At 36.4% G+C, this 10,243-nt stretch overlaps 1 protein-coding gene across 1 annotated transcript; it reads right to left on the bottom strand.

Annotated features, from left to right (window-relative positions):
* Window positions 5,365–9,883, bottom strand: LOC107625900 (uncharacterized aarF domain-containing protein kinase At1g79600, chloroplastic). The gene is made up of 8 exons (XM_016328633.2): window positions 9,400–9,883; window positions 9,072–9,299; window positions 8,240–8,575; window positions 7,392–7,947; window positions 6,987–7,173; window positions 6,404–6,770; window positions 5,905–6,048; window positions 5,365–5,433 (listed from the first exon to the last, which is right to left on the bottom strand). Exons 1-7 carry the CDS (start codon window positions 9,799–9,801, stop codon window positions 5,929–5,931), a joined length of 2,196 nt encoding a protein of 731 aa, XP_016184119.1. The 5' UTR covers window positions 9,802–9,883; the 3' UTR covers window positions 5,365–5,433; window positions 5,905–5,928.

Below are 10,243 nucleotides of genomic sequence, written 5' to 3'. Positions count from 1 at the left end.
TCCAAAAGTTGAGATACAAATATTAGACCTGAGGCGTAATTTTTTATTATAATTTTGTCCCTTCAAAATGATTAAAACACTCATTGCCTTCAATACCAACAACTCTCGCTTTATTAAGGATAATAACAAATGTGTTTATCTCCCTTTAAATAATTTTAACAACCAAAGCAAACAGACTACATTATTGTGTATCTATGTGACTGCATCTATGTATATGTATGTCTTTATATTTATGGGTTTTTTTTTTGTTATTTTTATATTTTATGTCTTTATTATTCTTTATTTTTGGGTCATATATCATTATTATTTGTTTTTTATTTTGGTCTTTATTATTTTAAAGCCGTAATCAAACTACAACCCAAAAAAGCCGTAATCAAACTACAACCTTATGGACCTTCTTTTCATCATTCCGTATTTTTTTTGAAACTATTTTTTTGGGTAAGGTTTTTTGAAACAATATATCAGTGATGAAAAGCCCAATCTATGTTTTTAATGGGAATAGTACAGCCCATTAGAGGTGTTCAATTAAAAAAAAAAACAGAAGTTGGAGAACTAGAGTACTAGACTCGGTGATTGAATGCAGAAATTAATTTTAAAATGGTACTGATTTAAGTGTAGTGTATTAATATGAGATTAGGGAGTCATTTATGCTGATACAGGATCCTGCTTCTTGCATGCTGTGAGAAACTCCAATGCTATTATGTGTCTAAGTTGGCCTGCCTTTTATAAAAGATTTTTTCTAGACTGTCAAAAATAATATAAAAAGTTTCTCGCAGTCCATAGAGAGATTTTTGAAGTTTACAGACCAGTCCTTGTTGAGGCACTTGAAAATCAGGGGGAAGCTTCATGTAAACGTCCTTATCAAATTCTCCATGAAGAAATGCATTGTGGACATCCATCTGGTGGAGTTCCCAATCCTGGGCTGCTGCCAGTGCGAGTGTTGTGCGAATTGTTGTTATTTTTACCACTGGAAAAAACGTTTCATTGTAATCCAAGCCTTTCACTTGATTATTTCCCAAATTGTAAACACACTTACAGCCATGTGCTTTTTTTCCTGGGGGAAGGGTTGTGAGTTTTCAAGTGTCATTGAGTTGAAGCGCACGAATTTCTTGGGACATCGCTTTGCGCCAACGCTTATCTCTAACTGTTTGAGAGAAAAATAGAGGCTCTTGTTCTATTTGGAGAGAAGCAAGAAAACTGCGGTGTTGTTTGAAAAAAAATTATAATTCACAAAATTTTGTATAGGATAGGACACAGCTGAGGATTTTGATGGAGAGGGAGGTTGGTCGGTAAGACTTATTGGTATCGTGGCAGCAGAGACAAAATCGCGCAACCTGACTGAGGGTGTCTTCATGCGGTGACCCCGATCAAGTGGAATGTCCATCGTGACTAGTGGTAGATTGGAAGTCGGCGTTGTTTCTGCTGCACTTGGTTCCAATGCATCGTCAGCGATGTACTCTTCAATCTCTTCATTGAGTTCATGTTCCCTTTGTTTGTTAATAGGTGCTTCAATGAGGGAATCTCCGGCATAGTCATTTAAGTGTGGAGTACTAGGCTCAAATGTGGGTGCTGAACTTGGCCCATTGTGTGTGTCTTCTTCAACAATTGTTTCTGTCACAGGAGATCCAATATCTTCAATCCTTGGTTCCAAAGCCTGATCCGCTTTAAAAGAGTAAATTACCAAGTCCGTCTTCAAATTATCAAAACGCTGACAAAAATAACCTCCACTTTTGTTAACGACAAAAATACACCTAAAATATTGAAAAATGCTACAAAAATATCCGACCGTAAATAAAAATCTATTCCGTTAATAGAGTTAGCTGAGTTGTCAAACGGATTCCGTTACACTCCTTCTTCTGCTTCTCCTTTATTCTCCCTCACTCTCTCCCTCCCCAAACCTCCCAGAAAGACCTTACACCTCACCCTCTTCACTCTCACTCTGAATCTATGGCTGCTACCTTCCTATCTTCTCTATCTCACACTCTCACACCCCACTCCCCGCTCATTTTTTTCTTCTCCCTTCTTCTCACTTTCACTTCTCCAATACACAGAACAATTTCTCATCAACTCACGCCGTTGTCTCTTTGTCTTCAACGACAGAACCTCGTTGTTGCCACTGTTGCTTACTCGCTGCCCCTCCGTTGTCGTCAGAAGAGGATCTCACAGTTCCTTGCCCTCTTCACTCTCTCAGCAGATCTCTCGATCTTTCCTCTCAGATTCGCCATCGCTGTCACTGCTTGCATTGCTCCCGCCCCTCCATTGCTGTCAGAAACTTGTCTTGCAGCGCCTTACTCTCCTCTCTCGCAGTAAGCCAGCAGTGGATAGTCCCTCTCTCTCTAGGACAGTGAGGAGCTATCTCTTCCGCTTCTCTCTTTTTTATTCTTTCTCTTTGGATTCTATTTTTATTAGATTATTAAAAAATATATAATGAAAAATTGTAGAATTACTGATTATGGAGGATTATTACTAATTATGGCTGATTATGACTGTGGCTGAGATGAAGAGGGTGAGGCGTAAGGTCTATTCTGAGAGTTTTGGAAGAGGGAGGGAGTCACTGAGATGTTGCTTATTGTTGTTGTAATTGCTTTAGGGAGTGAGGGAGGACGGGAGGAGAGGACAATATCACCACAGGTGCCGTCGTTGAGGAGAGAGAGAAGCATAATAACAACAAGGAGAGAGAAAGAGAGAGGCGGCGAGAGAGAAGAATCGAAGAAGGAGAAGTGGATGAGCAAGATGACAGAGCAAGACCATTGTCGTACTTGAGGGAGAGAAACCGTGGAAGAAGAGACGACATCGTATTTTAGGAGAGAAATAATGAGGAAAATGTTGTTGTTGCAGGAACTTCAGCTAGGAAGATGATGTTGTTGTCGTTGTTGCAATTTCGGAGTGACTGAGATATGTTGTTGTTGTGGTTGCAGCTTGCAGCAGCTTCTGGGAGGTTTGAGGGAGAAAAAGAGTGACAGCAGATGATGTTTATTTGTGTTGTAGTTGCATTGAGGAGGGAGGGAGTGAGGGAGAATGAAGAAAAAGTAGAGGAAGAGTTGTAATGGAATCCATTTGACAGTTCAACCAATTCTGTTAACGGAATAGATTTTTATTTACGGTCGGGTATTTTTGTAGCGTTTTTCAATATTTTAAGTATATTTTTGTCGTTAATAAAAGTGGAGGTTATTTTTGTCAGCGTTCTGGTAATTCGAGGGCAGAATTGGTAATTTACTCGCTTTAAAAAGAAACATATCTTCAACAAAATAGACGTCACGAGAGACAAAGAAAACTTCTTTTTCCAAGTCAAATAGTTTTTGCCCAAAAGGATACTTGACAAACACACATTTTCGACTACGGTTGACAAATTTGTCCCCTCGTCTATTCCGATTTTGAGCATAACACAAAGAGCCAAAAATCCGCAAGTGCTCATCACTTGAAATTGTTCCATGAAAAACCTCATACGGAGTCTTGTCCTTCAGTATTGAGGATGACATACGATTAATTAAATAGCCAGCAGTTAAGACACATTCTCCCCAAAACTGAATAGGAAGATTGCCTTAAAAACATAATGATCTAGCAACATTGAGAATATGTCGATGTTTGTGCTCCACTCGTCCATTTTGTTGCGGTGTATTAACACATGACGATTGGTGAACAATGCCTTGTTGTAGGAAGTATTGTTTTAAATACATGAATTCCGTTCCATTATCAGATTGCACTATTTTAACATACTTGTTATATTGGCATTCAACCAAAGTGAAAAAAATTTTCAATGTGATTTATACCTCGGCCTTTTTTTTCAACAAATATATCCAAACTGCTCGTGAACAATCATCCGCAATAGTTAAAAAATAAAATACACATTAAAAATAAATTTAGCCGATTTGGTGCCTCTTATTATTATTTTTTTTCAACTCACTCATTGCCTAGTCATAAAGCACACAGCATTTTGAGTTGTCACAATGTTGTACAACAAGGACTACGCAAATATACGTCATAAGGCACTACTTATACATGTGTTGCTGCCTTGCTGAAATGCAGAATGCTGAAGGGTGAAGACACATGTTTTGGCAATTTCCCATGGAAGAACCTTCTCTTCTTTATATGTGTTAATATATGAGAGAGATTCATCCATTGTCTCCTTCTTCCTTGGAGTGTAGTTGTTGAAGTTCTTGTACAATCATATTGAAAGATACTTCTCAACTCTCCCACATACTTTTACTATGCTTTTTAAGTTTTTAAGATTAAACTATGTACAAGCTAAGTTTTCTCCAATTAGATATTACTGTCATGCATCTATTGATTTGGATAGTGGAAATAGAAGATTGGAGTGTGATCATCATAATCTTTAGTGAAAATGACATGGCCATACTTCATTGCTTCAAGTTTGCACACTTAGACATAAGACATTGCACACTTAAGTAGTGTTTGTTTTTAAAGACTCCACTGAAACAGAAACTAAGACTCAATATTGTGTTTAATAACATTTCTTTAAAATTTTTTGGAGACGCAAGGAATTAAAATTTTTTAGAACAGAAATTGAAATTTTAATAACATTTCTTTTCAAAAATACCTTTATTTAACTTTTCAAATTCTAAATTTACCCTTCAATTTTCATATTTATCTTAAATTAAACATAATACTGAGACAACTCAGTTTAATTTATTTTACACTAAACTCAATACAAAGACTTAATTTAGTCTCAATCTTTCAGTTTTTAGTCTCCCTTCCAAACACAGTATTAGTACTTACATTTTTAGTGTTAAAAATACATATTGATTTAAATACTTGTTCTATTGCATAATTGAGTCATGCTATATGACTAGCAATTTTAACCAACAAATAACTAACATAAAAAAAAGGTGAAAATGATTTGCTACTTGACTAAAAATATGTTACCTGTGCAAATTGTTGTATAATTTTTTTGACATTAAATTGTGTTCACACAATTTTGATCTTTCCATCTCTAATCTTAGATTTAATAGATATTTCAAATGGTCACAATTACATAAATTATTTGAATCCAAGTCAAATGCCACCGTGCCAGTACTGCTAAAGCCTCCATACTTTGAAATTTGAATACATAATGGCAGCATTAAATCATAGTTATTCTTATAACAGCAAAGGGGTCCAAGTGAAAATAAAACTTAAAAACAACATATTTTTTCTTTAAAAAAAGAAGGGACCAAAGAGCAATTTTCTTGCGAATTTCTATTATCATATTATTATTATAATTATTTGTTGATGCCGATCAAGATGATGCAACATCAATAATGATGAGTAATATATACACCTTTTTGGACCAGGATATAATTAACAAACAACAAAATCAAACAATTTTGACAAGAATCAACTTCTTACTTTCTTCTTTCTTTTTTTCCTTTCTTTTCTTTGTTTTTTCCCCCTTAGTGTTAGGAATGAACTTCTATGTTCCCTGTCCACAATAACCTGACCAAATAAAGAGACAACAAAAATATTAGCAAAAGCTACAACAAAATATCATAGACCGGTTCGCAATCTGGCTCCTAAATGCATGATATGAATCGTTCACGAGATAATCAACAGTCGCAGATTATACGGACAATTATTAATGGGTGGAGACTCACATGCATGCAGTTGTCTTTGTAGAAAGTTGATAGTTGAGAACTATTAAAAGATTTGATATGTTTGACTAACCTGTCATTTAACGGTTTCCAACTATCAACTTCATATAAAGACAACAATATGTAAATTTCCACGTTATTAATGTAGTTTCTAATCAAATCTAAAACCATTGATTTTCTCATCAACGATTCGAACACTAAACTTTACTCTCTAAAGTGCAACTTGCATTCGACAAGAGCCAAATCAATACTAATTAATAAGATCATATCAGTACAAACTCTTGAATAGCCTAGAGCAGGATGAAAAGTCATTCACCTAGACTTTCCGGTGATGCGAAATCTACGACGACGATGATGTTTGCACTCGGAGTACTTGCTGGAGAAAGCGTGCTGCAAGGCGTTGAGTGATACCACCCACGACACGCCCCCCAAGTCTGCGAGCCTCAGGTTGCTGAAGGACCTGTTCATATATTAATGTAGAAAGTTACTATGAAAGCCAAAAACTGATTGAAAATCCAATTGAACAAATCACTCGAACAAGTACTAAGTAAATTTCAAAATTTTTCTATTTCTATATATCCATTTCATTGAATATATTAGTAATGTTCCTCTAACTTACTTCGAGTCTCACAGAACGATGAAATAAGAATACTCTACCAAAAGAAAAAAAGGATTGCTCCTCCAAACTTATTGTAAACGATCATAATGACATAAAAGCTGGTATAGATACCAAAAGACACAAGTCCAAAAAACAGAAAAAAAGAAAAGAAAAATAGTATCCGAAATACGATGATGAGGCAAGCTTGAGATCTTACCTGTAGTATTGGTAGCAAAAGTGTTGGTTCGAAATCATTAGAGGTTCTCAGAAGTCCCCATACCCTAATCACTTGATCCCTTAGCTCTATCATACTTTGCAATTCAGTTTCTGACATTGCAAGGGGTCCATTGGCATTAGCATTGAAAACAAGGTTCCTCATAAAGTCAGGAAGAGCCTGGTATGTTGAGGAAATAGTGCCAATAGTAAAAGCTTCGGATACGCGAACAGCCTCTTTGATTACTAGAGTCCTTAGCTCTTCACCATCTGGACTTAATAATACCTTCAGAACAGGTTGTAGAGCCTCTTTCGCTGAGAAATCTCGGTCCTTCTTCCCTTGAGCTAGCAGGTTTTCAAGTCTATTCCATCTGCACTAGACTAGATCAATGAATATTCCAGCATACATAATAAAACAATATTATACTAATATAGGAGACAGAAATTAAAGACAGAAAAATACATGGCTATATTATTCTAACCGTTTATTATTTAATAACAGTTACTTTTGTTGATTGTGGCAATATATGATTGGATATAAGACCATATTCAACTAGTGATAGATCAAAATAGTGCAGACTACAAACCTGAATTTTGCATCCTTGAACAGCAACTCAATAAGAGCATCTCTTAGATAGGGATTTGGGTCCGTTAGGAGCCTCTTAGCAAAATATGGGTATGAAGCAGCAAGCACCTTAAAATTCGGATCAGCATAAAGGGCTAAACCTTCTAAGACAGTGAGAGACCTCAATATTAATGCATAGTATGCCGGCACTGTCAATGGAAGGGACCAAGAAAACATTAAACAAAAGCAACTGATTAGACTTGCAAGAAGACAGGAACAAACAGCTGGTTTTCATATAAGTCCACAACTATATCACTCCTCCAAGATTGAAAATGGAAGTTGCCAAATAAATGATTAAACCTTTCATGTTTAACATTTGTAGTTAAATGATAAGACATTGAAACTTGAAAGGCATAAATGATCTTACCATTAAATGGATATTGATACAAAACATTTCCCAGACCATCCACTAGTGTTTTGAAGTTAAGCTCGCTCACGGTATAATTAAGTGCATCATCGAAAAAGTCGCGAAGTGCCGGTACAATTGGAGACACATCGACATCACTTGACAAGAAATCAAGAGCATAATAATCACGAGCCATAGCCTCATAGTCCCGGTTAACCAAGTGAACAACATGACCAATTATGGCAAATCTTGCTTCTTCTGGTGTCTCGCTCATCATCCCGAAATCTAGAAAAGCAAGCTTTCCCTCGGGTGTTGCCAAGAGATTCCCAGGATGAGGATCTGCATGGAAATATCCATACTCAAGTAGTTGTCTAAGGCTGCACTGAATGCCGGCGTTCACCAAATCCAAGACCTTTAATCCTTGTTTCTCAATTGCTTCTTGCTCGTTGAGTTTGACTCCATCAACCCATTCCATTGTTAGTACTTTAGCACTTGTGTAGTCCCAGAAAACATCGGGGACGAAAATATCCTGCTTGTCGGCATACAATTTTTTGAACCTCCTTGCATTTTGTCCCTCCTGCAGGAACCTGTCAAAATTAACACTCAATCCTAAACAAAAAAGACTTGGATTACAAATATGTCTTCTTAATCCATCGATGATTGAGGCACACACCAGATTAAGATCTTACAAAGAAAGAAGGCTCAGTCATACATTCTTACCTTCTGCTTGTGCATTAGGCAAATAGTCCACCACTTACTTTTGTTTAGCCTTTCTTCGAAAAAGGAAAACCAAGATGCTTAAATTGATAATAGATGTGTGCTTAGCTACAACTAGAATACAAATTTAGATATTTGACAGAAAAACTAACCTGCACATAGTTAAGCTCTTGAAATACCCTCCGTGCAAATTCGTCAATAAGTGCAACAACATTGGTGGTTATTACATCCACATATTTATTTATAAGAAACCCTAGGCCTCTTATAAGGTAGAAATCCAATCCAATAGCTTCCTCTATACCAGGGCGTTGCACCTTTACGGCAACAAGTTTCCCAGAGTACTTCAGCCGAGCCTTGTAAACTTGGCCTAAACTGGCTGCTGCTATGGGTGATGGAGATATAGTCGAGTAGATAGATTCGAGGGATAGTCCTAATTCTTCCTCAATGCATGCAAAGGCATCCACATCAGGAAATGTCGGCAAACCATCCTGATCAATAACAAAAATGACCGATACAACCTAAGTACCACTATTTCATAACTCACAGTTCACACTTCACACACTCCTCCTTTCATAATAGAAACATAATAGACTAATCAAAATTAGTGAAGAAATTTCATTGCATATTTTTAATGTCTTATAAGAGCACATTCATCCAAATTATGTGCTAAAGAGCTTCATAATACATATGCAGCATATTTGACATCAGACACTCAACCAAATCAAAATTCTCATCAATTACATTGCTAACTCCATAAATCCCTAGAAACCTATAATGTATGCATATTGTATGCATATCTGCATCAAATGCAACTACCTTAAACTACTTAAATTTGTGACTAACTTTTTGTACTCATATTCATATTATTGCAGCATAGCAGGAAACATTCTTTACATAACAGAATAGTCTCAAAGAGATTTGCAATTGAAACATATGTTTAAAAAAAGAATGAAATTTCGAAAGAGGAGAATAGAAATACAATACTTGAAGTTCAGAGAGCTCTTCCAAATACTCAGGTGGACACAAATCAGGTCTAGTAGACAATCCCTGACCCAATTTCACAAAAGTAGGTCCCAATCTAGTGAATATGGTCCTAAGCTCAATTGCACGAATCCTCTTATTCTGATCAAGCGTCCCATTCCTTTGGTCAATGAAAAGCTTCAACGCAAAAGTACCCAAAGCACTCAGAATCTGAAAGGTCCTTCCCACCACCTACACCAACAACCAAGAAAAGGGGTTAAATTGCCAATCAATTCACAAAATCAAGCCATACCCAGAATTTATATTGCCAAAAAGATTCAAACTTTGGAACCTTGAAGGGTCGTGATTTGTATCTGGAGGCAATGAGTTCAGGGGTGTATAGAGTGGCATTGGAAGCACGTGCCATGGCTCTTGCTTCGGCTTGAAGGTCATCAGCACGGTCAGCAGGGAGTGCAAGAACCTTCACTGATGGTTGTGGTGGCCGTGGTGGTGGCGCAGCTGAGGTTGGTGGTGGTGGTGGTGGTGGTGTTGCTTCCACGAGTGCAGCACGTGGTTGTTGTGGATTCAGCCATGTTAAGCTTCTGGTTCTGGTTATGGTTCTTTTGGGTCTGAAAGAGTTTGTTTTTGTGGTGAATTTTGAGAAGGAAATGGAAGCATGGTAAGAAGAAGAAGAAGAAGAAGAAGAAGAAGAGGGTTTGGGAGAAGAAACCAAAGGTGCTGAAACTGTAGCCATGGATAGTTGGATAGTGGGTTCTTTCCTACACAGGAAAAAAAGCCAAATTGACCCAAATTGAATGTTTGAGCAAATGGGAATTACCAACTGACAAATTATATTATTGTTATTAATATTAAATAATACTAATAAGAACTCCAACGTGTAAAATAGCAAGTCAGATTTACATGTTAAGAGTTTTTCTAAGATATTTTTGTAATACATTAATTGAAAACAAAATAAAAAAAAATTACTATGTAATGACTTTTAGAAGAGCTCTTACCAGTTACCAACAATTATTTTTTCCACAACGCCTTGGATAATAAAAAGAAGTCTAAAATTATTTTAAACGAAATGCTGATATATTTAAGAAAAAATGAGAAGTTGACGTGAGGAAAATTTAAATTTTAAATAGTACAAAATAAAAAATAAAAATTATCATTTAATTAATTTTTTTATGTCG

This window comes from Arachis ipaensis, chromosome B02 (genome assembly GCF_000816755.2).
Source record: "Arachis ipaensis cultivar K30076 chromosome B02, Araip1.1, whole genome shotgun sequence".
NCBI classification, from domain to species: domain Eukaryota; kingdom Viridiplantae; phylum Streptophyta; class Magnoliopsida; order Fabales; family Fabaceae; genus Arachis; species Arachis ipaensis.
This window is presented reverse-complemented; position numbering and strand designations above follow the sequence as displayed.